Below are 25,763 nucleotides of genomic sequence, written 5' to 3'. Positions count from 1 at the left end.
AGTAATTTCTCCTTAATTATTTTCAAGCAGCATACCACATTAGATAATGAACTGTCATTAAGTTAACTTGGTATTTATTTGAATATTATGTATTGTGCATTAAATTATATTTTAAAATTACATAATAAATCACTATGTTGTACATTAATTATTAACCACACAATTGTATAATCACGATATTAATGTATTATTATATATTAGTATTAACATGTATTCATAAAAACATTCTATATTAATTATAGATTTATGTACTCTGAGAATGCTTCTTTCCTCTATGTATATGAGATAATTAGTCTTGAATTATGTTAGTTTTGAATTATTTAGTTTTTTAGGAACCTATACCTCATATTTCATGTAGCTGCCCTATATATGTTTTTCCTATGTGGAGTATTTGTTTTTTTTTTTTTTTTTTTTGAGACGGAGTCTCACTCTGTCCCCCAGGCTGGAATGCAGTGACCCGATCTCAGCTCACTGCAAGCTCTGCCTCCCGGGTTCACGCCATTCTCCTGCCTCAGCCTGTCGAGTAGCTGGGACTGCAGGCGCCCGCCACTACGCCCAGCTAATTTTTTGTATTTTTAGTAGAGACAGGATTTCACTGTGTTAGCCAGGATGGTTTCGATCTCCTGACCTCGTGATCCACCTGCCTTGGCCTCCCAAAGTGCTGGGATTACAGGCGTGAGCCACCGTGACCGGCCCCTATGTGGAGTATTTCTATAATTCACCAGTCATTTAAACTATGTTACAGAATAGGTTTGATTAATATTTTTACTTTAGTCTATAAAAAGCATAATAATAAATAATGTAGTGCTCTTACAACATGAAAAACAAAAAACAAAAAACAAAAACCTGACAGTTTTAGAATCTTTTCTTGGTTTCTCTGAGAACTTTGTTGTGAATCTCCCTCAAGTTACTTAAATGGTTTTAAATTTTTGGGAAAGGTGAAGAATACAGAAACTACAAAGAGGAAAATCTGTAAAACTCAGCAAACTTTTCCTTTAAAAGTCTAGATAGTAAATATTTTAGACTTTGCAGGCTCTATGGTTGCAACTGTAGACTCTGTCACCTCTGCCATTGTAGTGCAGAAGCTGCCATAAATAATACATGAAAGAGTGAGCGTGGCTATGTTCCAGTAAAATTTTATTTACAAAAACAGATGGTGGGCTGGACGTGGTGCACAGGCCATAGTTTCCCAACCCCTGCTCTATGATATTCCCACCATCCAGAATTAACCATTGTTAGATTTGGTTTATTTGCTCAGTTTCTTTCCCCTACCTTTTTCTCTTCTTTAAAAAATTAATCACTGCTACCAGTTCATCTCCTTTTTACATCCCTGGAAGCAACTACTATTATGAGTTTAGTGTGTGTTCTTTTAGATGGTCTTGTAATCTTTCATATTTACAGATCCATGGAAAATATTTAATATTGTTTTTAAAAATATTTATCCATGTTGATACTGAGTAGGTTTGGTACATTCCTGTTGATTATAGTAATATTTTGCCTGTAGGTACCACATTTTATTTATCCGTTGCCCTATTGATGAACATTAGATCGTTTCCAGGTTTTCACTATTAAAAATCTTTGCAGCTAGGCACGGTGGCTCATGTCTGTAATCCCAGCATTTTGGGAGGCCAAGGTGGACAGATCTCTTGAGCTCAGGAGTTTGAGACCAGCCTGGACAACATGGCAAAACCCCATCTGTACTGAAAATACAAAAAATTAGCGAGGTGGTGGCAAGTGCATCTAGTCCCAGCTACTTGTGAGGCTGAGATGGGAGAATCACCTGAATCCAGGAGTTCAAGGCTGTAGTGAGCCTTGATTGCACCACTGCACTCTAGCTTGGGTGACAGAGTGAGACCCTGTCTCAAAAAAAAAAAAAAAAGAAAAAAAAAATCTCTGGGGCCAAGTGTGGTGGCTCACGCCTGTAATCCCTGCTCTTTGGGAGGCCAAGGATCAGTTGAGTCCAGGAGTTTGAGACCAGCCTGGGCAACATGATGAAACCTCATCTCTATAAAAAATACCAAAAAATTAGCTGGGTGTGGTGGTGCATTCCTGTAGTCCCAGCTACTCAGGAGGCTGAGGTGGGAGGGTTGCTTGAGCCTAGGAGGTAGGTCAAAGCTGCGGTGGGCTGAGATCACACCACTACACTCCAGCCTGGGTGACACAGTGAGACCCTGTCTCTAAATAAATAAATAAATAAATAAAAATATCTGCTACAGTGAATATCCTTGTATATATCTCCTTCTGTGTGTGTAGATGTGTAGAAATGGAAGAGTGGAATTGTTAGGTCAAAGAGCATTTTCATTTTTAGGGCTGTTCCAACTTTTATCCCTACCAACAGTTATGACTGTACCCATATATTACAGCCTCACCATCATTTAATGTTGTCAGATTTAAACTTTTTTTCCAATCTGCTTGGTGGTATCTTATTGTTGTCTTATTTTGTGTGTCACATTACCAGTAGGTTTGCTTATATTTCTGTTTTTTGGTCATTTGAATTTTCTTTAATTTCCTGTTTTTAATTTTTCCCCATTTTTGTGTTGAATTATCTTTTTCTTAATGATTTTTAGGTGGTCTCTCTATAATCTGGATTTTTCCCCTTTTCAACTAATTATTTTCATCAACACAAAAATACGCAGTCCTACATCTTATCTGAGAATAATCCTTTTTTAACACCATGGCCCTCCAGCAACTATCCCTTTTCTCTGCTCTCTTTATGGAAAAACTCCTCTAAAGGTAGCCTGTTTTTGCCGCCTCTGCCTCCTTATCTGTTATCTCTCCTTAGGTCACTCCAGTCAGGCTTTTGTCTGCACCATTGCATTGAAACTGTTCTTGTCAATATTGCCATCAGTCTTTATTTTGCCAAATCTGGTAGTCAATTTACTGTATTTAACACAGTTACTCTGTCCTCCTTTTTTGAAATACTTTCTTCATTCAACTTCCAGGACATCATACTTGGCCCTTTTCTCAGTCTACATTACTTTTAGTGAACTCATGCAGTCCTGTGGTTTCATTGATTGATTGATTGATTGAGACAGGGTCTTGAGTGCAGTGGCATGATCTCAGCTCACTGCAACCTCCACCTTCTGGGATTGAGAGGCCCTCCCACCTCAGCCTTCTGGTAGTTGGGACCACAGCGGCATGCCACCATGCCTGGCTAACTTTGTATATTATTAGTAGAGATGAGGTCTCACTATGTTGCCCAGGCTGGTCTCAAACTTCTGGACTCAAGCCATCTTCCCGCCTCAGCCTCCCAAAGTGCTAGGATATAGGTGTGAGCCATTTCTCTTGGCCCAGTCCTGTGGTTTTAAATACCACCTAGATGGTGGTTGATTCCTTCTAGATTTATTTAGATTTACTTCTCTTACCCTGACCTTTGAGCTCCAGATTCATGTATCCAGCTGCCGACTTGACATTTACACTTAGATGATTAACAGCCATCTCAAATAATATATCTAAAACAGAACCCTTTTATCCCCCCAGACTTCTCTTCAGTGATCCCTACTTCTTACCACCTCCATTACCACCTCTTTAGTCTGAGCATCATCATTCTTTTGGATTATTGCAGTGACCTATCTGTCTTCCTGCTTCCATTTTTGTCCTTTGCAGTTTTTTCTCTACACTGTTACCAGAATGGTCTTTTAAAAACCCAAATCAGATCATGTCATTCCTCTGCTGAAAAACCTTCAATGAAATTCTGAAAAGAATAAAGAAGGCAAAGAGCTAGTTTCCACATACTGAAATTATAGGAAAACTACGGATATAAAGCTGCGTAGTTAAAACAGTTGGTACTGGTGCATGAACAGACAGACAGCTCAGTAGAAGAGAAATCCAGAAATAGGCCCAAACATTTTTTTTTTTTTTTTTGAGACAGAGTCTCGCCCTGTCGCCCATACTGGAGTGCAGTCATGTGATCTCGGCTCACTTCAACATCTGCTTCCCAGGTTCAAGCAGTTCTCTGCCTCAGCCTCCCTAGTAGCTGGGATTACAGGTGCGCGCCACCATGCCCGGCTAATTTTTGTATTTTTAGTAGAGACAGGGTTTCACCATCGTTGCCACGCTAGTCTTGAACTCCTGACCTCGTGATTCACCCACCTTGGCCTCCCAAAGTGCTGGGATTACAGGCATGAGCCACAGCACCTGACCCAAACATATATTTAATATATAGGAATTTAGTAATGATAGAGGTGACATTTCAGATCAATAGGAAAAATATGGATTATTTAATAAATAATGTTGTGACAACTGAGTAGACACATGAAAGAAAATATAGATTTGTACCTCACAATTTAGACCAAAATAAAGTTCAGATGGAGAAAGACCTAAGAAATTGTAAGTATGTAGTCAGAAAAATATAGGAAAAAATTTTAACAGTGTAGAAGTCTTTCTAAATATGTCACAAAACCCAGAAGCCATAAAAGAATCAATGGGGAAATTCAACCATATTTCAAAATCGAAAGACAAATGACAAAATGAAAAGGTTACATACAACTCATGTTACAAAAATCTAGTTTTTTTAAATAGTAAAGAGCTTCTATGGGCCAGGTGCGGCGGCTCATGCCTGTAATCCCAACACTTTGGGAGGCCAAGGTGGGCAAATCTTCTCAGGGCAGGAGTTCAGGACCAGCCTGGCCAACATGGCGAAACCCTGTCTCTACTAAAAATACAAAAATTAGTTGGGTGTGTTGGCACACGCCTGTAATCCCAGCCACTCAGGTGGCTAAGGCACTGGTGGTAATTGCTTGATCCCGGGATGCAGAGGTTGCAGTGAGCTGAGATCACGCCACTGCACTTGAGTCTGGGTGACAGAGCGAGACTGTCTCAAAAAACAAAAACAAAAACAAAAAATCCCCAAGGAGCTTCTGTGAATCATTTTAAATGCAGGTAGGAAAGTGGGCAAAAGTAACATATGCAAAGATATTTAACTTCAAAATGAGAGAAATGCTGGTTAGAACTATGGTTTAATCAGATTGGCAAAGAAAAATGATGGGTAACGCTGCTAAGGTATTCTTATTGCCAGTAGAAGTATAAATTGATAAAAGTGCTGCAGAGGGCAATTTAGTAGAACCTGTTAAAATTTTAACTACCATTTACCCAGGAACTCCATTTTTAGGCATTTATGTTTCAGATACATTTTGTACATTTATGAAATGAAGCATGTACAAGGATTTTAATCATAGCATTGTTTGTAGTAGCAGAAGCTTGAAAACAACCTAATTATTTCACCAGTGGTCAGGGCCGTAGTGTATTCACTCTTGAGTTATTGTGTGAATTAGAAAAAAATAGCTCTACGTGGGCAGGGTCTGAAATGTACCCTTTTTGAATTTCACACCTATTTATATGGCCTGGCACGTGGAGTTGCTGTCCAGGCATACATAGTGGCCTTGTTGAGGCTGTAGTTAAAACTGAACAAAGTATATATCCCTAACAATGGAATATTACACAGTTGTTAAAAAAGAATGTGGCAGCTCAGTATATGCATACATAGAGGAGTCTCAAATATCATAAGTGAAAAAAGACACAAAATTGTGTAACATGGTGCCATTTGTGCTACACACACACACTTATATATATGTGTAGACTATCTCTGGAAGACAACTAATAAATGGGTAATAGTGGTTGCCTCTAAGGATAATTGAATCACTAGGGGAGAATTTTAAAAGGGAAAATTATTTTTTCATTGTGTATTATTTGAATCTTTGAATTTTTTGGCACATCTGTTAAACATGCATAGAATTTTTTTTGAAAAGATAAAGGAAAATGGTAATTAATATGAATTGAAAGTTCACAGAAGAGGGACTACAAATAATGCTTACACGTGAAAAATACCTAACTACACTAAAGTAAAATAATTTTTCACGTATTGAGAAATAACAAAATGTTTGGCAATAGTCTATTGACTAGGATACTGGGAAAGGCCCACATCTGTTGAGAATGGTCACATAATTTGATATAAGGTCTATGGAGAGCAATGTGGCAGTACCATCAGAATTAACATTATGTATTCGGGACCCACCAACAACACTTCTAAGACTTTATTCTGTAGATAAACTAGCACATGTAGAATTAATTTAGGTCTAAACATACTCATTGTAGCATTGTTTATAACAGTAAAAGATTTATAACATCCTAGATATGTTCATCAGGGATTCTTCAGATTACTTTTGGTACATTTAATAATGGAATACTATGCAAGCTGTTATTTATACAATGTTGTGTAAATGGACCTCGAAGATAGTTTACTAAGTGACAAGAGCAAGATTCTGAATCTTGATGATAATAGGCTACACTCAGAAGCAACTTTGTTTAATTACATAGACCATCTCTAGGATATATAGTAGTACCGCCTATCTGTGGCTTGAAAATATGAAATGGAAAATTCCAGAAATAATTCATAAGTTTTAAATTGTGTGCCATTCTGAGTAGCATGATGAAGTATCATGCCATTCTACCTGGGATGTAAATCATCTCTTTGTCTAGCATATCCACACTGTGTATACTACCCATCACTAGTCAGTAGCCATCTCAGTTATCAGGTCACAAGAAGGATGAGTACAGCACATTAAGATATTTTGAGAGAGAGTACATTCGCGTAACTTTTATTACAGTATATTATAATTTTTCTATTTCGTTAGTAGTTACTGTTAACCTCTTACTATGCCTAATTTATAAATAAAACTATCATAGGTATATATGTATAAAAATATAGTGTGTATATATAGAACCCTATATACAACATATATACATATATGTTGCCTATATGTTGCATATACATATACGTATGTGTATGTACATGTATACAGATATACATATACATATGTGTATGTATATGTATATACATATACAACATATATAATATACATATATTGTATATGTATATACAACCCTGTATACATATTTCAGGCAACATAGTGGTTGCCTGAAACCATGGATCATACTAAACCCTATATACATATATGTGTGTCTATATATCACACTTAGCACTTATCACTACCTGGAATTATATATACACACATACATATCTGTGTGTGTATATATGTATACATATATAGTATATACATATATTTTATGCATATATATCCATAATACATATGGATATGTGTATATCATATATGGATATATTATGGATATATGTATATATCCATATATGTATACATATCTACACGTATATACATATGTGTGTGTATATATAGGGTTCGGTATGATCCATGGTTTCAGGCAACCACTGGGGGTCTTGGAACATATTCCCAGCAGATAAGGGGGAACAACTGTATAAGAAACTGGGAACAGTGGTTGTGTTCAAGATTGAGTCTGGGTAGATGGCAGTCATTCGTGTATATATTACTTTAATTGCAAAAACGACAGTTATTTTTGCACCAACGCAGTACTTCCATACCTTTTGAATTTTGCACTGAGTTTATGTATTACTTCTGTTTAAAGTAAATTTAAATATAACCTCCAATGGCTTCCCATCAACATTTAAAATACAATCGTAATTTTGTTTTTAACTGAGACCTTCCAGATCCTATACAATTTAGTTTCTGCCTACTTCTCCAAATGTATCATTCTCCCGCTGCTTACTGTCTTTCAGTCTTGTTCTTGTTGATGTTTCTAAAGCATGCCAAGCTTTCTCCCACTTCAGGGTTTTTGCACCTATAGTCTTCCTGCCTGAACTCTTCTGACCTTAGGCCTTTGCATGGCTTACTTTTTTGAATAATTCAAAAGATCTCCGCTCAGATGTTTACTTTGAAATTGCCCCTCCTCCATGCCATCACTCTCCATTCCTGTACGCTGCTTTATTTTCTTCATTGCACTTATCACTACCTAGAATTATATATTATTTGTTTTACTTGTTTATTGTTTGTGCCTTCCTCTAGAATGTAAGGCTCATAAGAGCAGAACTTTGTCTTGTTTTCTGCTGTATCTCCAGGGCTTAGAACAGTGCCTGGCTTGTAGTAAACATTCAGGAAATAAATACTGAGTGAATACACATGTTTTAAGTACATTCTTCCTCTCTGTTGTTTGTCCTGTAACTTTGTTTTGTAAAGACCTTTGTTTACAGAAGTTTTTATTTTTGATCAAAAAAATTTACTTTTTAAGAGCTTTATTATGATAGGCAGAATAGTAGCCCCCTCCAAAGATGTCCATGTCCTTGTCCACGGAATCTGTGAATATATTACATTACGTGGCAAAGGTGAATTAAGGTAGCAAATGGCATTAGGGTTACTAATCAGCTAACCTTAAAATAGGGAGATTATCCTGGATCATCTGAGCAGTTTTAAATTTTGAGGTACTCAGATGTATCAACCTTCTACTTTGATTGACTCTTTTGTGTTTTATTTAAGAATACTTTGTGATCCCGGCCGGGCACGGTGGCTCACGCCTGTAATCCTAGCACTTTGGGAGGCCAAGGTGGGTGGATCACGAGGTCAGGAGTTCAAGACCAGCCTGGCCAACATGGTGAAACACTGTCTCTACTAAAAACACAAAAAATTAGCTGGGCGTGGTGGTGCACACCTGTGGTCCCAGCTACTCAGGAGGCTGAGGCACAAGAATCGCTTGAACCTGGGAGGCGAAGGTTGCAGTGAGCCGAGATTGTGCCACTGTACTCCAGCCTGGGTGACAGAGTGAGACTCTTGTCTCAAAAAAAAAAAAAAAAAAGAAAAGAATACTTTGTGATCTGGTTATACTTTGTGATCTGGTTATTTGAAAGTTCTCTAGTGACTTTAGTTTTGGGTTTTTTTTTTTTTTTTTTTTTTTCTGAGATCTTTAATTGATGTGGAATGTATTTTTGTGTATGGTCTGAGGTTGGATCTAATTTTTCTGAGTAGCCAATTGTCCTAATCAGCAAGATTAACAATTGTTTTCATTGTTTTGATCATACTTATTTAAAAAATATATATTTATAAATTTTATATTTATAGTTTATAAATATATATTTATAGTTTATAAATATTTTTTAAAATCAGTAAATTAAACTAATGCTGATTGGGAGAAGTAGGAATCTGTGTGTATTTTCCAAGGTGACTTTTTTATTGCAACCACTCTTTCAGAGGAATTGTATTTCTCCTGATGTATATCAACTTTCAATTGATAGCAATTATAGTCAGTGATAAGATACTAAAAAAAAATATTTCTGCGGTTTCTGAATTTGCTTTTAACTAGGAAAGTACACAGGCAGAGGCCATGAAATTTCCATCTTCCCAATCTTCCCAGCCTTCCAGGCTTTTAAAGAACAAAGGCATATCTTGCAAACCCGTCACACAGACCAAGGCCACTTCTTGCAAACCACATACACAGCACAAAGAATGTCAGACAGGTATGTATTCTTGTGTGTTCCCATGTACAAAGCTTGTTTTCTGGCTTGTTTGTTTCTGTTTTTTAAAAAAGGAAAGAAAATAATTGACAGATTCTTAAATGTGAAAACATTCCTTTTCTTGGCTCACATACTTTAAATACTTAATTTATTGCTTTCATAATTATTAACACTAATAACCAGCTATTATAACAAGCTGTTATAATTACTAACATATAGTTTTAGTTGAAAGCACTAATGATTTAACCTGTTTTTTTTTAAATACTGCAAATTCAATTGTCAGTTGCTAACAGTACAACTAATTTATCTGAGGTATTGATGACCGTGAAAATTGTTTGAGCTTATATTTGAAAAAGTTGTAAAGTATTACTTTTAATCCAACTACCCCTTAGATTTTCAATTGATTTAATAGTCTACTGTGCCTAAAGCATTGATTTTTTTTTTTTTTTTTTTTTTGAGATGGAGTTTCGCTCTTGTCGCCCAGGCTAGAGTGTAATAGCACGATCTTGGCTCCCTATAACTCCTGGGTTCAAGTGATTCTCCTGCCTCAGCCTCCTGAGCAGCTGGGATTACAGGTGCCTGCCGCCACACCTGGCTAATTTTTTTTTTTTTTTTTTTTTTGAGACGGAGTCTCGCTCTGTCGCCCAGGCTGAAGTGCAGTGGCGCAATCTTGGCTCACTGCAAGCTCTGCCTCCTGGGTTCACGCCATTCTCCTGCCTCAGCCTCCCGAGTAGCTGGGACTACAGGCGCCCGCTACCTTGCCCAGCTAGTTTTTTGTATTTTTTTAGTAGAGACGGGGTTTCACCATGTTAGTCAGGATGCTCTCGATCTCCTGACCTCATGATCTGCCCGTCTCAGCCTCCCAAAGTGCTGGGATTACAGGCTTGAGCCACCGCACCCAGCCATCTGGCTGATTTTTGTATTTTTAGTAGAGACGGGGTTTCATCACTTTGACCAGGCTGGTTTTGAACTCCTGACCTCAGGTGATCTGCCTGCCTCGACCTCCCAAAGTGCTGGGATTACAGGCATGAGCCACTGCCCCCAGCCTGATTTTTGTTTTTAATAATAATTTTACTTCATAGAATACGCTGTATTTAAAAGCTTAGTCTGTCAACAAGTAGTAAGTTTTTATGTAGGGTACCTTTATTTTGGTAGAAGTCAAGGAGAATCCTGTTTTCCTTCCTCAGGAAATTTATATTCCTATTAAAACAATATATTCTTTGTACTTGAATTTATATTAAAAAACATTCACACATGGAGAGTACTGAAGGATCTGTGGGCATCTATGTGTGTGTGTGTGCGCGCGTGCGTGCTTATGTTTTGAGTTCTAGATTAAATACTGAATTGTCGGTCGGACGCGGTGACTCATGCATATAGTCCCAGCACTTTGGGAGGCCAACATGGGCGGATCACCTGAGGTCAGGAGTTTGAGACCAGCCTAACCAACATGGTGAAACCCCATCTCTACTAAAAATACAAAATTAGCCGGGCGTGATGGCACATGACTGTAATCCCAGCTACTCAGGAGGCTGAGGCAGGAGAATCACTTGAACCTGGGAGGCAGAGGTTGCTGTGAGCCAAGATCACGCCATTGTGCTCCAACCTGGGCAACAAGAGTGAAACTCCATCTTTTTTAAAATAATAAATCTTGAATTGTTTTCTAACAATTGAAATTATTTTTTCATTTGACATTGCATTGGAAACATTATTCCACATCAATGTAAATTTAAATATACATCGATATTCTTTTTTTCCAATTTTTATTTTATTATGTTTATTTTATTTTATCTTATTTTATTTTATTCAGCGGGTACATGTGCAGTTTTGTTACCTGGGTATGAGATTCTTAAAATAGAATTCAGTGTATATAATATAACCAACTCCGTAAAATTGGAAATTTAGATATTTATATTATAAGCAATGTTGGGTTAAGCTATGTTAATGGATCTTTGTCCACTTGCCTAATTATGTCCTTAGGATAAATCCTAATCAGTGGAATTATTGATTCAAAGACTATCATCGATTTTTTTTTTTTTGGGAGACAGAGTCTATCTCTGTCGCCCAGGCTGTAGTGCAGTGGTGCGATCTCGGCTCACTGCAGCCTCCACCTCCCGGGTTCAAGCGATTCTCCTGCCTCAAGCCTCCCAAGTAGATGGGATTACAGGCACCCGTGACCACGCCCAGCTAATTTTTTTTTTTTTATTTTTAGTAGAGACGGGTTTCACTGTGTTGGCCATGCTGGTCTCAAACTCCTGACCTCATGATCCGCCTGCCTCAGCCTCCCAAAGTGCTGGGATTACAAGCATGAGCCACTGTGCCTGGCCTATCATCTATTCTTAAAAGCTTTTGATACCTGTTGCCTAAATTGCCCTCCTGAAAAGTCACATCAATGTATGCTCCAACCAGCAGTGTTCAGGAGGATCCATTTCTCTACAACCTCACTGACACTGAGTATCAAAATTCAGAAAGGTTGAGTATACAGTACAGTCAACACTAGTATAGTCTTCATCTAGATTAATGAAATGTTACCTTTTTTAAATATTTTTTTTTTCTGGATTGTTTCAAGTAAAACATTATTTTTCTTTCTCTTTTTCTTCCTTTTCTTTCTTTTTTTTGAGATGGAGTTTCGCTCTTGTCTCCCAGGCTGGAGTGCAATGGCGTGATCTCAGCACACTGCACCCTCCGCCTCCTGGGTTCAAGCAATTCTCCTGTCTCAGCCTCTCAAGTGACTGGGATTATAGGCACATACCACCATGCCTGGCTAATTTTGTGTTTTTAGTAGAGAGGGGGTTTCACCATGTTGGCCTTGCTGGTCTCGAACTCCTGACCTCAGGTGATATGCCCACCTTGGCCTCCCAAAGTGCTGGGATTACAGGTGTGAGCCCCATGCCTGCCTTTTTTTTCTTTTTCTTTAAAAATTTTTTTGATACCAGTGTCACTCACCAATAAAAAATTTATTCTTTTTTTTTTGTTTTTTGAGACACAGTCTCAAGAGTGCAGTGGCGTGATCCTGGCTCCCTGCAGCCTCAACCTCCTGGGCTCAGGTGATCCTCTTGCTTTAGCTACCCAAGTATAGGCGTGTGCCACTGTCCCCAGCCAATTTTTTTTTTTTTTTTTTTTTTTTAAGAGATGGAGTTTTGCCATGTTGCCCAGACTGGTCTCTAATACCAGGGCTCAAGTGATCCACCCACCTTGGCATCCCAAAGTGCTGGGATTATAGGTGTGAGCCACCGTGCCCAGCCAAAAAGTTTATTGTTAATTTGATGTGTACTGTGGTCTTCGCCCTCATTTCAATAACCTATTGGGTGCTTGGGATTACTTGTACGTGTATCACATCCTACAGTTTTATTATAGCTAGTGATCAAGCTTTGGGCAAAGGAGAAATTCAGTTGTCAGTGGCATCACTGGAAATATTATGATTTGTGCTTAAACTTTTATCAGTGCATTCTTTTGATAAATAGAAATAGTAACAAAATATGAATTTTAAATGTGTGGGGAGATACATAAGGAGCATTGCTTATTTGTTCTTGAAAATAACAGTGATTCAAATATTTCATTCAGATTTACCTATGCCTAATGAAAAAAATGATGCAGAACTTGATTCTCCACCTTCAAAGAAAAAAAGATTAGGTTTTTTCCAGACTTACGATACAGAATATTTAAAAGTTGGTTTTATTATCTGTCCTGGATCAAAAGAAAGTTCACCAAGGCCACAGTGTGTCATTTGTGGAGAGATCTTATCCAGTGAAAACATGAAGCCAGCAAATCTTTCTCATCATTTGAAGACAAAACATTCAGAATTAGAAAACAAACCAGTAGATTTTTTTGAACAAAAATCTCTAGAAATGGAATGTCAAAATAGTTCTATAAAAAAGTGTTTACTAGTTGAAAAGTCACTTGTGAAAGCTTCTTATTTAATTGCTTTCCAAACTGCTGCAAGCAAGAAGCCATTCTCCATTGCTGAAGAATTAATTAAACCATATTTAGTAGAAATGTGTTCAGAAGTTTTGGGTTCAAGTGCTGGAGACAAAATGAAAACTATCCCACTTTCTAATGTTACAATTCAACACAGGATTGACGAACTATCTGCAGACATTGAAGACCAGCTGATTCAAAAGGTCAGAGAGTCAAAGTGGTTTGCCCTGCAGATAGATGAGTCATCAGAAATCTCAGATATCACACTTCTTTTGTGCTATATTCGTTTCATTGATTATGATTGTCGTGATGTAAAAGAAGAATTATTATTTTGCATTGAAATGCCTACTCGAATAACTGGTTTTGAAATATTTGAACTAATAAATAAATATATTGATAGTAAATCTCTGAATTGGAAACATTGTGTTGGTCTCTGTACCGATGGGGCTGCAAGCATGACTGGCAGGTATTCTGGTTTAAAAGCAAAAATTCAAGAAGTTGCCATGAATACAGCAGCATTTACACATTGTTTTATTCACCGTGAACGTTTAGTGGCAGAAAAGTTGTCTCCATGTTTACATAAAATTCTTTTGCAGTCAGCACAAATTCTAAGTTTTATAAAGAGCAATGCATTGAATTCACGTATGTTAACAATTTTGTGTGAAGAGATGGGATCTGAGCATGTGAGTTTACCGCTTCATGCTGAAGTACGTTGGATATCAAGAGGGAGAATGTTAAAAAGATTATTTGAATTACGACATGAGATTGAAATATTTTTAAGTCAAAAGCATTCAGATTTGACCAAGTATTTTCATGATGAGGAATGGGTTGCAAAGCTGGCCTACTTATCAGATATATTTTCACTTATAAATGAATTAAATTTAAGTCTCCAAGGAACTTTGACTACTTTCTTCAATTTGTGTAATAAAATTGATGTATTTAAGAGAAAGTTAAAAATGTGGTTGAAGCGCACACAAGAGAATGACTATGACATGTTCCCTTCATTTTCTGAATTCTCAAATTCATCAGGCTTAAATATGACAGAGATCACAAGGATTATTTTTGAGCACCTGGAAGGACTTTCTCAAGTGTTCAGTGACTGTTTTCCACCAGAACAAGACTTGCGTTCAGGAAATTTGTGGATAATTAACCCTTTTATGAATCACCAAAATAATAATCTCACCGACTTCGAAGAAGAAAAGCTAACACAGCTATCTTCAGATTTAGGATTACAATCAGTATTTAAATCAGTGTCTGTAACTCAGTTTTGGATAAATGCAAAGACAAGTTACCCAGAACTCCATGAAAGGGCAATGAAATTTTTATTACCCTTTTCAACTGTTTATTTATGTGATGCTGCCTTTTCAGCTTTGACTGAGTCAAAACAAAGAAATCTGTTGGTTTCTGGCCCTGCCCTAAGACTTGCAGTCACATCTTTAATTCCAAGGATAGAAAAATTAATGAAGGAAAAAGAGTAGCAATATGCACATTGCTTAATAGCGAAGTCAATAATCTCGTGTTTTGTATAAGTATCCTAAAAGATAATTTCCTAATGTGGATTTGTGTTTTCAGTGATTAAATGTTTTAATAATTTTTCCCTTTTTGTTGAGGAATTTAATAATTATGATTTTTATAAGTAATTATGTATAATTATAATCCAGGGTAGAAAATTTAGTTATTTCATTAAATTTGGACTAGTGACAAAGACTGAAGGTAATGAGAGGCCCAGTTTATAATGTAACAGCACAACCTGAATGTTGAAACAGCTTGGCCTTTAGAAGCGAGTGGAACATTTCAGTCTTCCAGCCAACCAGCTACTTACCCCAGCAAGGTTGTGAGTAGGTGGAAAAGATGGATCTTTTTTTTTTTTTCTTTTTTTTTGAGATGGAGTTTTGCTCTTGTTGCCCAGGCTGGAGTGTAATGGCATGATCTCGGCTCACTGGAACCTCTGCCTTCTGGGTTCAAACAATTCTCCTGCCTTGGCCTTCTGGGTAGCTGGGGTTACAAGGCATGTGCCATTACACCTGTCTGTTGTATTTTTCTAGTAGAGATGGGGTTTTACCATGTTGGTCAGGCTGGTCTCGAACTCCTGACCTCAAGTGATCCACCTGCCTCGGCCTCCCAAAGTGCTGGGATTACAAGTATGAGCCACTATGCCCAGCTGGAAAAAGACAGATCTAAGCAGCTTGGGTAACTATAAATGGAAGCAGTAGGGGGGTTTGAGACCCCTGCTTGGGGGCTTTCTGGCCTAATATACCAGAGCTTAGCAAACTTTTAAAATAAAGAGCCAGATAGTAAATATTTTCAGCTTTGCAGGCCATACTGTCACAGCTACTCAATTCTGCAGTTGCAGTGCAAAAGCAGCCACAGACAATATGCAGATGAGTGTGGCTGTGTTTAAATAAAACTTATTCGTGAGCACTGAAATAGGAATTTCATATAATTTTCCTATGTCACACAAGCTTCTTTAAAAAGTTTTTATCATAAAAATGTAAACAAACATTATTAGCTTGGGGGAAGGGGAGAAGCATGGAAAAAAATCAGACAGCTGGGCAAATTTGGCCCATGGTTTGCCCATCCCAGCTTTAGACAGATTTCCAGGTAAGAGCAAATGGGCCAGGAGTGGACTGTAGGGCTTGGTTCAGTGAAAGTCTCTCTATCCATGGCTGCAAGTATCTGAATTTTCAAACACCTTTCACATTTCAGCCTCAGCTGAGATAAATTAGAGGGAAAAGACACCTCAGGCAAAGATAGAAAAGAGACTTATTTAATAATTAATGGTTTTTGATTTATTATAATTTTATAAATTAATTTACTAATTTACAAATAACTTTCTGAGCTCTTACATGTGCAGGCACTGTGCTAGGCCTGTTACAAACTCTGGAGAACTGAGTTTTCCCCGTATACAGATGCAGATACCGAGACCCTTTGGGGTCGGGTGACAGCTCAGATCCCACAGCTACTATGGCACAGGCAGGAACGAAGCCCCGGGGTCTTTTGATGGTAGCTGAGCCGCACCCAGACACCCATGCATGTCTGCCAGCACTCCGTACTGGCTGGGAAACACTCCCTGAATCCAAAGGTGTCGGTTTAGTCAGTTACGAGCCAGTGGTCCTCAAGTGTCCCCACCTGTAGGATGGGGGCGCCCTGCTCCAGTGCTGCAGCCTCGCGACCCCCTGGAGGGTGGGGGATGGTAGCTCAGGCGACTCTTCCGGCCGCCCCAGGGAGGGAGGAAATGAGCCGGCGGCAGAGGCGGGTTTTCGGCGGGGCCAACCCACGGTGCGGGGAGCGCGGCCATGGAGCTTCTGCTGTCGGTGCTGCGTGTACTGCTGGGCGGCTTCTTCGCGCTCGTGGGGTTGGCCAAGCTCTCGGAGATCTCGGCTCCAGTTTCGGAGCGGATGGTGAGCGGCGCGGGCGGGCGGGCGGCCGGGGATCGGGCCCGCGGAGGCGTGTGCTCCGCCCCGCCGCTCCCGCCGGCCCGGCAGGCTGCCTTCGGGCTTCCGAGGCTCAGCTGGAGATGGGGGAAAGCGCCTGGCTTTCGACTGAGGCGCAGGTCCTTCCTGGGGAGTTCCTCGAGTTCTCTGGATCTTCCCTAGACGGAAGGGGACAGAACCTCCCCTTCCTGCTGAGCATTGGTGGCCCCAGGCAAATCTACAGCCTTAGGAGGACCCTCCTCCCCACTTCCCGGACCCTGGGAGAGGATGATGCAGCGGGAAAATGAGCTCACTCCGCGCTGTCTTCCCCTTTTCGCCGTTTGCTTCAGTTTTCGGGAGGTTCGTGGGGTTGGGGTGTAGTAATCCTGGCTTTGCAGGGAAGGAAGCCCGCCCTGAAGGGCGAGTATATCTGCTAAAGGTTGCACATCTAGTCAGGAAGCAGAACACAAACTAGTCACTCCTAACTCGGAACCCAGAAAGGGAAGCCTCTCCTGGAAGCCTGAGAGGGAGGCCCTGAAGTCGTCTTTCAGCCTTCTGTCTAGTTCCAGACTCACGGGAAAGCTTTCATTTCCTGTTCACCAATCTCCCCAGTCCCTCAAAAGAGCTAGACTTGTAGACCCCTGCTGGCATCTCTCTCCAAGGCCTGGATACATCCCCAGAGACGATAGCTTAAGAGCTGCTGCCCAGCAGAGCTGAGGAGGGGAGGTAGAGCTGAGGAGTGGGAACAGGAAAAAGTAACCCCGAAAGTAAGGGTGAAGTTGCCATTTGGCTCAGGGGTGGACCTGCCTTGACAAGAAGAGTCACTTTGAGCCCACCTAACTCCTCCCCACCTCCAAATATTCCGTGTACAACAGCCTTAAGAGAAACCAGGCCAGGCACAAAGAAACAAACTGTGGCATTTCCCAGGCCTTGGCACTAGGGAGCCAAGCCCAGCCCCCTCCTCCTGGGATTTGGCCTGGGTTGTAATCTCTCGAGAGGTCTAGTGAGAAAATCTCTCTCTCTACCACTTGGAACATGGAGCCTGTTTCCTGATTCCAAAGCTCAGCGCCACAGGGCAGCCCTCTCCCCTCCAGGCTGACCTCAGGCCTGGACCTGACCTACAGTAGTAGTTCTTTTCTCTGGGGAGTTGAGGGCACAGGCATAGATATGCCATGGAGCATCTGGGGAGCTCATCCTTGGTGAGCATGAGGCTGACAGGCATTCCTTGCCACCCCTAGAACGCCCTGTTCGTGCAGTTTGCTGAGGTGTTCCCGCTGAAGGTATTTGGCTACCAGCCAGATCCCCTGAACTACCAAATAGCTGTGGGCTTTCTGGAACTGCTGGCTGGGCTGCTGCTGGCCATGGGCCCACCGATGCTGCAAGAGATCAGTAACTTGTTCTTGATTCTGCTCATGATGGGTAAGGGGGCCAACCGGCCTGAGAAAATGGGGTTTTCTGGGGGAGGATGATGGAAAGACCTGGCTGTTGCCCCTTACTGTTGCCACCCTTCTTTTTTCTCTGGGATCAAGAGCACTTCCTGCTGTACTACAGTTTCCATGGTCTTCAAACTAGCACAGGTACTTTTTAAACTTAATATGCTAGAACATTATCACATGTTAAGTGTACCTTCTACCTCCTCAATTCTAATGGCTGCATGGTATTCCCTTGTGAAGATGTATTGCAAGTTCAGTGCCTCTGCTCCTTCCTCCACACACCCACTTCTGGGATGAGGGGATGGAGGAGCAGCTGCCATTTGATGTATGTGTCTGGCAGATTGGTGTAGAGAGCAGGGAAGCTGGAGAACCTTGAACAGGAAGGCAGAGAATTTCCCGAGGGAGTCCCCCCCGCCGCCACCAGTAGCTCTGCCCACAGGAACTGCTGATGTACAAAGACAGCTGTTGCTTCAAAGGCCAGATATCTTCAGGCTCTTCTATATGCCCTGGCATCTGTTACCATTGCTGCCACCACTACCAGGCTTGCTTCCATCTCTGGAGCTTCTCTCATTTTCAGATCTTTCCCATACTTCCAACCAGCAGCCGCTAGGCTAGTCCTTCCCTCCATCTTAATCTTAGTAGATGTAGGATTAAGAAAGGAGAAGGGGCCAGACACGGTTGCTCACGCCTGTAATTCCAGCACTTTGGGAGGCCGAGGTGGGCGGATCACAAGGTCAGGAGTTCGAGACCAGCCTGACCAACATGGTGAAACCCCCGTCCCTACTAAACAAGCATTAGCCGGGTGTGGTGGTGGGCGCCTGTAATCCCAGCTACTCAAGAGGCTGAGGCAGGAGAATCACTTGAAGCCAGTACCCAGAACCCAGTAGCCCAGCTACTCAGGAGGCTGGCAGGAGATCATGCTATTGCACTCCAGCCTGGGTGACATAGCAAAACTCTGCCTTAAAAAAGAAAAAGAGAGAAAGGAAAGAAAGAGAAAAGAAAGAAAAAAAGAAAGAGGAAAGAAAGAAGGATCAGGGAGATTTTTTTCCTAAAATCTATCCACTCTAGCCACTGCCCTATTTTGCTGGGTCATTTCTGTTTCTTTCTTGTCCTCCGAGAGGGGCAACTGTTGCCACTGCTATTGTTCAAGAGGCTTCTAATTTCCTGGTCCTGCTTTCTCCAGGAGGCTAGAGATGAATGCAGTTAGTTTTGGTAATGCACATTGGGAGTGGTGAGGGTGTTTAATGGGAGGGCTTGGGCTGGAGTGGATCAGCTTAAACTGGAGAGCCCTGAGCTCCTGGATCTCCTGGGTTCTCCCAAGGAGCCTCAGGGACCTCACTTTCCATTCCAGGGGCTATCTTCACCTTGGCAGCTCTAAAAGAGTCACTAAGCACCTGTATCCCGGCCATCGTCTGCCTGGGGTTCCTGCTGCTGCTGAATGTCGGCCAGCTCTTAGCCCAGACTAAGAAGGTGGTCAGACCCACTAGGAAGAAGACTCTAAGTACATTCAAGGAATCCTGGAAGTAGAGCATCTCTGCCTCTTTATGCCGTGCAGCTGTCACAGCAGAAATATGGTAGAACACAGAGTCTGTCATCTTGTTACCAGTATAATATCCAGGGTCAGCCAGTGTTGAAAGAGACATTTTGCCTACCTGGCCCTACTTTCTCTTTTTAGCTTTACTACTCTTTTGTGAGGAGTACATGTTATGCATATTAACATTCCTCATGTCATACGAAAATACAAAATAAGCAGAAAAGAAATTTAAATCAACCAAAATTCTGATGCCCCAAATAACCACTTATAATGCCTTGGTGTTAGTATACCTCTGAACTTTTTTCTGTGCCTTTAAGCAGATACATATTTTTTTAAATGAAAATAAAACCATATATCCTATTTTATTCCCTCCTTTTAAAACCTTATAAACTATAACACTGTTTCTTGTCTCTTTTGCCTCATTGCTGTTAATGGCTGCATAGTGTTCCATTGTAAGGATGTACTATAATGTATTTCACCCCCCACGAGGAACATTTGGGTTTTTCTCAATTTTTTGCTATTGTAAGCCTCACAGTAAATCTCTTTTGCATACTTATTTTCTTCCCCTAGAAGTAAGGGTGCTGGTTCAAAACACATGCATATTTTTAAGGCTTTTAATACATATTTAAAATGTACAAGTTCTGTATGGCAGAACTTTAAGTACTTGCTTCTGCCTATGCCCTTTGAGCCACATTAGAGATTCCCTCCCACTCCTTTTTTTCTCTGACATATTAGATTTGCAGAGCTAGCAGGTTGGCATTGAGTCATTTGACAGGACCTGAAATCAAGCTCTGGTGGTGATGTGTGGCACCCAGTCCAGTGTTCCTTGACACCTACATGGAGGTGAGGGGCAGCCAACTCCGTGAAATGCTGAGTGGTACAGCAGGGCCCAAAGCCTGGGAGGAATCCCAGAGGTCCTTGGGGGTAGGAAGGGTGCATATGTGTGACAGTTCTTGGGGAAAAAGTGGACAACACGTTAGGGCATCTGCTATTATGTCACCACCATCTTTATCTTAGCTAGGCAGGGCTGTGGGCTTTTGGGAAGTGATGTACCTCCCATGAGGGATCATAGTGAGAAACAGTTCACTTATGCAAATATTCTAGCTATCAGCCTACAGATTGCTTTGAGGGTGTAAAAGAAGTCTCTATTATTCCATTTCATGTTCACTACAAAATGCTAATTCCCATTCTGACTAGTGAACCTCAGGCAAGGTGACGCTCTCAGTTGGATTTTTTTTATTCTTGAGTCCGAAAACATGGTGGTGCAGTCTGCCTATAGTAAGGATAGATAGATTACGCTAAATAAATGGTAATGTCAAAACAATAAGGAAACCTTTTCTCTCATGTAAGAGGTTCAGAGATAACCCCTTCAGTTTCAATGTTGGTTAATTTGCCTAATGATGGCATCAAGAATCAACATTCTTTAAACTTTCTGCTCTGCTGCTGTCAGTGTATTGGCTGTTGCCCTAAGAGTTGCAAAATAGCTGCAGCAGCTCCAGATAGTACATTTGCTATAATACTGAAAGGTGAAAAGAGAGGAAGGGTGCTTTAGAAGACCCTAGATTTTCCCGTAGATTTCACTGGGCAGAACTATGTCCCATTTCCATTCCTAATCACTGGCAGGAGAATGGAATTCCCATAATGGACTTACACTAGTTAAGATTTACCCACACTGGTCAGCAAGGAAGAAGAGGAAGTAGACAATGGTTTCTGTCACTTACTAGCTTATTTGAAAACTGAATAATGACAGTAACTATTTCATAGCCCGGCACATAGTAAATGTTGAGTAAATGCTAGCCATTATTAAATATTGATTTGTTTTACAGTTGAGAAAATGCATCTGGAAAGCTTAAGTGCCTTTATATGAGACCTGGAACTAGAACTAAGGCCTAATTGATTCCAGAACCCAAACTTTTCACTGCACCAGCTGCCAAAGCTGAAAATGGACAGGCATGGCAGCCCTGCTGTCTTCAATCTGAGGGTAGATGGGATGACCTGTCTGGTGTGATGAAATCTGTCCTGCTTTCCAGCATTTCCCCTCTGATTGGAATTTTTTTTATTTTTTTATATTATTATTATTATTTTTTTTTTGAGGTGGAGTTTCACCATGTTGGCCAGGCTGATCTCGAACTCTTGACCTCAGGTGATCTGCCTGCCTTGGCCTCCCAAAGTGCTGGGGTTATAGGCATTAGCCACTGTGCCCATCTTGCTTGGAAATTTTGAAGCCCAAGAAAGTAAAGCCTGGAGCCCCAAGGATCCTGGCCTTATACTTTCTCCACCCCTTCCAGGATGCCACTGCCAGCCCGTCTCCTGCCAGGACGGACTTTGAGTAAAACCTCTCGCAGCTAGCATTAGATTGAGGGCTCCTGTTTACCAAGTCTGGATCTGTAGGCTGATAAGCAGCTACTGGGGCCCCCAAGCTTGGCTGTAGGACTGCGCAGCAGCTGCAGGAAAGTCAGGGTGCTAGAGGAGTAGGCTGGGCAGCTGGTGTGTACCAGCAGTTGGGACTGACAGCAGCAGGAGGATCTTGAGCCTAAGCGGTGCCTCCTTAGCAGCCCAGGGAGAAGCCGGGCCTCAGGAAATGTGCCCCCCAAACTACAGCCTAAATCTAGGTCATCTCAGCACGATGATGTTCAGCTGCCTGCCCTTCCTAATGCATTTGTATCTCCCTCCCTGTGCTGAAGGCTCTCTTGTCCTCCGATGACACTCCCTTCCCTTGGGGCCCTGACTGCAGCCCCAGAAACCTAGCTCACAGGTGCCACAGGTGGGCTCCAGCCCTTCCAGCTGTCAGACCCATTCTTCATGTCGTTTCTTGGGATTAGCTGGCCGATGGGAGGGTCTGAGATGTGTGGTTGGGAGGGGATTCTGCCCTGTCTCAGATCCTTAAAGTCAGGACCCCAGAGAGAACTCCAGCAGCCATTATAGCAAGAGGTAAGAAAGGAACAATCTGGTAGGATGGCAGGGGATGGGTCAGGGTAGGGCTACAGGCATGGAGAACAGAACAGAGGAAGTGGGGAAAGGAAATACAGTTACCCGGGGTCTCAGAAAGGATTGGAGCCTGAGATGCTCAAAGGCAAAAGTCCAGATTTTGGAAGAACGGAGTTTTAGGACATCCTAGGAGTGTGTAAGTGTGTCACAAATAGTAACAGGACATTGATTTGTACACTTACCTCCCTTGGGAAGAGGATAGGAATATGCCCAGATGTTTTTGTGTTGTTTTGTGTGCCTGGGGTGTCTATGTCTCTGACACTCTGTGTGTGCCTGTGTGAGTGTACACATTTATCTATGTGCTGCCTAGAAGGGAAGGGAGCTAACAGTAATGAAGTATCTCCCTAATGTCAGCCACAGGGCTCAGTTTTACTTATGTTTTCTCATAATCCTCCCAACAACCCTGTGAGGTAGGTATTTTAATCTCCATTTTACTGCAGCAAAGACAGGCTCAGTGAAGCTGAGTAGTTTGCCCAAGGTCACATGGCAAATTGATGTGTATATCTAGAATCTGCCTGATTGCTGGGCCTGTGCACTTTTTGCTTTTCTGTCCAGAGGTCTGAGTCTGACCCAGGACTTCTTTGTGGTCAAAAAGTGAGGGGGGAGGAAAAAGGATGGAAGGCTTCAGAGTGGCAAAAGCTTTTCAGCCCAGCCAAGGGTGCTCCAGGCAAGTGCTGAGGTACCTCCCTGGGAGAGGACCTTCACCAAGGCAAGTCCGAGGTCACTGTGCATAGGCCTATCCTATGGGTCACTGCACCACAAGCCCATTCCTCCATCCATGCTTCTCATCTGGGTGGCACAGGGACGAGGGAGTTGGGTCTTTTTCTGGACAGGCCTCTATGTTTCAACCTGTTTCTCCAGTACTCCCTGTTGGCTCAGCCCTATGTGGGTTTACTGCACAGGTCTGTGCCCCAACATGTATGAACCATACTCTATCTGTGAGGGGCACCTCTACCCTCTCAGTCACCAAGGTTGGAAATTTCCAAGTTATCTAGGACTCCTGCCTCTTCCTCGCTTCCCACAGCTTGTCACCAAAAACTCCGGAGTCCATCCCCTCTCAGCAGCTGCTGGCCAGGTTCGGTCCTCATTCCCTCTCACATGGACTCTGCCTCTAGTGCCCCCTCCCAGCAAGGGCTGAAGAAGAGGAGATTGGGGTAGGAGAAGGTGGAATGGGGGTTGCCTTTGTGGCTAGCCGCCGCAGTAACCTTTCCTCTGCCACATCAAGGTCAGAGATGAACAGCAGTGTTGGGGACCTGGGTGTTGGCGGCTGCAGCCTCTGGGATGACCCTGCTCGTTTCATCGTGGTGCCCGCGGCCTATGCCTTGGCGCTGGGCCTGGGGCTGCCAGCCAATGTGGCTGCCCTGGCAGTGTTCATCCGCAGCGGCGGGCGCCTGGGCCAGGCCCTGCTTCTCTACCTGTTCAACCTGGCTCTGGCTGATGAGCTCTTCACGCTCACGCTGCAGCCGTGGCTCATCTACTACCTGGGCCTGGCCCGGAGGCCGCCTGCCGCGCGGCTGGAGCCGCCTACTACGTGTCCACCTACTACTTGTCCACCTACTACGTGTCCACCTACGCGGTGGTCTTCGCCGCGCTCATCAGCGTGTGCCGCTGTTGCTCCGTACGCGGCCCCGGGCCCGGGGCGGCTGCCTGCCTGGCCTGCGCCGCCGGCGCCCCGCGCGCACTGCGCGCCTTCGCCTGGTTGGCGGGCCTGGCCCCTCCCTGCCAGGAGCACCGCTGGGCAAGCTCGGGGCTGGCCTCCGTCACGGTGGCCTTCTTCGCGGCCGCCTTCCTGCTGGTGCTCGCGGCCTACGTGAGCCTGGCGCGGGCGCTCCAGGCGCCCTCGGGCCCGGGCCCTGCTAGCGCCGGCGCGCATCCGCGCGCGGCCAAGACCATGGTCCTGGGGCTCCTGCTGGTCTTCGCCCTCAGTCTGGCGCCCTACCACCTGCTGCTGGCGCCCAGGGTGGCCGGGCGGGACAGCGACGGAGACCGGTGTCGCGCCGCCTCCACGCTTGACAATCCTGCACACCCTCAGCCTGGCGCTGCTGAGCCTCAACAGCTGCCTGGACCCACTCATCTGATGCTTCTTCGTGCGCCGCTTCCGCCAGGACTGCTGCTGGGCACTGAGCTGCCGCCCGGCGCACGGGGCCTCCTTGGCCTCCTCCTAGAGAGTCTCCTGGCCTCCCCGCCTGTCTCACCCCCCTGCCACCCTCCCAGGGGCATCCAGGGTGGAGAAAGTTCTTTGGAAAGACCTAGATTCTGATCCTGACGCAACCACATACTACCCTGGTAGCTGTGAACCTCCGGGCTCATCTGTACCAAGGGCATAGAACATTTTTTTGTAACCTGAATGTTCCCTGGATGTTGCCAGCTTTTGGATACAAATAATATACCATTGTGTTTTTTTAAACCTCTTGGGATAAAAGCCAAAGTCCTTATCATGGCCTACAAGGCCCTGTCTGATTCGACTCCCCCTTCTCTCCAGACCTTATCCCACCACCCCTGCGTCTCCCTGCAGGCAGTCACCACCTTCTCAGGCCCGGGAAAATGCCAGTCTCCTACCCTTCACGCCCTTTGCACCTGACTTGGCCAGGGATGATCTCTGTTACTCTCTTTCACTAAGTTAGTTATTCTTCACCCTCACTTCCTCTAAAGTAACTCCTTATAGGAAAGCCTTTCTTGGCTGGCAACACACACACACACACACACACACACACGACTGAATCAGATCGGATTGCTCTTTGATAGCTCTTTTCATAATTGTAATCAAGCAATTAATTGGGTCATGCTTGTTATTTTCTTTCTCTCTTGCCAGAATGTATTCATGCTGACCCATAAGAAATTACCATTTTTATAAGTCCCCAAAAGTTGAATATTGGAAATTTTATTTCCACCCAGTTCAACTTAATAAATTCCGTGTTTACCTTGCTCACTGCTGTATCTCCTGTGGTTGGTACTGTGCCTTGCATATAATAAGAGCTCAGTGTATCAGATGAGTGAGTGAAACCTGAATATCATTAATTTGAATTGCTTAAGTACTCACTCAGACATTCCAGTCTCTGATAGCTTTTCCTCAAGTGTTTCTGAGATTCTCCAAGCTTGTCTTACCCACCCCCACTGTACATTCGTAGCCCAGTTCTGATGTCTGCCTCCTTCTGCTGTTGCTGGAT

The 25,763-nt window shown here is 42.7% G+C and overlaps 4 protein-coding genes across 8 annotated transcripts in view; 3 read left to right on the top strand and 1 right to left on the bottom strand.

Annotated features, from left to right (window-relative positions):
* ZMYM6 (zinc finger MYM-type containing 6) overlaps nt 1–15,655 on the top strand; it is a 46,520-nt gene extending 30,865 nt beyond the window's left edge. For 3 of the 4 annotated variants that reach the window (XM_025354154.1, XM_025354147.1, XM_025354139.1), the window contains 2 exons: nt 9,163–9,316; nt 12,875–14,825. In XM_025354154.1, the coding sequence (XP_025209939.1) occupies nt 9,163–9,316; nt 12,875–14,706 (1,986 nt within the window). In that variant the 3' untranslated portion in view covers nt 14,707–14,825. Of the gene's footprint in view, nt 1–9,162; nt 9,317–12,874 lie in introns of all 4 variants that reach the window. The other variant, XM_025354129.1, reaches the window with a different exon arrangement.
* A 48-nt stretch (nt 15,656–15,703) lies between these two features.
* On the top strand, nt 15,704–20,011 carry TMEM35B (transmembrane protein 35B). 2 transcript variants are annotated; one of them, XM_025354168.1, is made up of 4 exons: nt 15,704–16,629; nt 17,880–18,060; nt 18,171–18,218; nt 19,426–20,011. In XM_025354168.1, exons 1-4 carry the CDS (start codon nt 16,525–16,527, stop codon nt 19,599–19,601), a joined length of 510 nt encoding a protein of 169 aa, XP_025209953.1. In that variant the 5' UTR covers nt 15,704–16,524; the 3' UTR covers nt 19,602–20,011. The 2 variants fall into 2 exon arrangements, with proteins under 2 accessions (XP_025209953.1, XP_025209963.1); XM_025354178.1 differs by lacking the exon at nt 18,171–18,218.
* Nucleotides 20,012–23,429: 3,418 nt separating this feature from the next.
* LOC112604779 lies at nt 23,430–24,375 on the bottom strand. Its single transcript, XM_025354202.1, has 2 exons — nt 24,170–24,375; nt 23,430–24,138 (listed from the first exon to the last, which is right to left on the bottom strand). The coding sequence occupies exons 1-2, from the start codon at nt 24,190–24,192 to the stop codon at nt 23,823–23,825; spliced, it is 339 nt and encodes a 112-aa protein (XP_025209987.1). The 5' UTR covers nt 24,193–24,375; the 3' UTR covers nt 23,430–23,822.
* Nucleotides 24,376–24,379: 4 nt separating this feature from the next.
* On the top strand, nt 24,380–25,525 carry LOC112604771. The gene has a single exon (XM_025354190.1). The coding sequence runs from the start codon at nt 24,488–24,490 to the stop codon at nt 24,854–24,856; it is 369 nt and encodes a 122-aa protein (XP_025209975.1). The 5' UTR covers nt 24,380–24,487; the 3' UTR covers nt 24,857–25,525.
* Nucleotides 25,526–25,763: the final 238 nt, after the last annotated feature.

This window comes from Theropithecus gelada, chromosome 1, assembly GCF_003255815.1.
Source record: "Theropithecus gelada isolate Dixy chromosome 1, Tgel_1.0, whole genome shotgun sequence".
NCBI lineage: Eukaryota > Metazoa > Chordata > Mammalia > Primates > Cercopithecidae > Theropithecus > Theropithecus gelada.
Note: the sequence above shows the minus strand (reverse complement) of the source record. Positions and strands in the feature narration are given on the sequence as shown.

Excerpts from the sequence above, each read along its gene's own strand:
- TMEM35B (XM_025354168.1), top strand. The coding sequence starts at position 16,525 with ATGGAGCTTCTGCTGTCGGTGCTGCGTGTACTGCTGGGCGGCTTCTTC. Across the intron at positions 18,061-18,170 it reads CTTGATTCTGCTCATGATGG|AGCACTTCCTGCTGTACTAC; the intron begins GTAAGGGGGCCA and ends TCTGGGATCAAG. Across the intron at positions 18,219-19,425 it reads TGGTCTTCAAACTAGCACAG|GGGCTATCTTCACCTTGGCA; the intron begins GTACTTTTTAAA and ends TTTCCATTCCAG.
- LOC112604779 (XM_025354202.1), bottom strand. The coding sequence starts at position 24,192 with ATGAGCGCGGCGAAGACCACCGC. Across the intron at positions 24,139-24,169 it reads AGCGCGGCGAAGACCACCGC|TAGGTGGACACGTAGTAGGC; the intron begins GTAGGTGGACAC and ends GTGGACAAGTAG.
- LOC112604771 (XM_025354190.1), top strand. The coding sequence starts at position 24,488 with ATGGTCCTGGGGCTCCTGCTGGTCTTCGCCCTCAGTCTGGCGCCCTAC.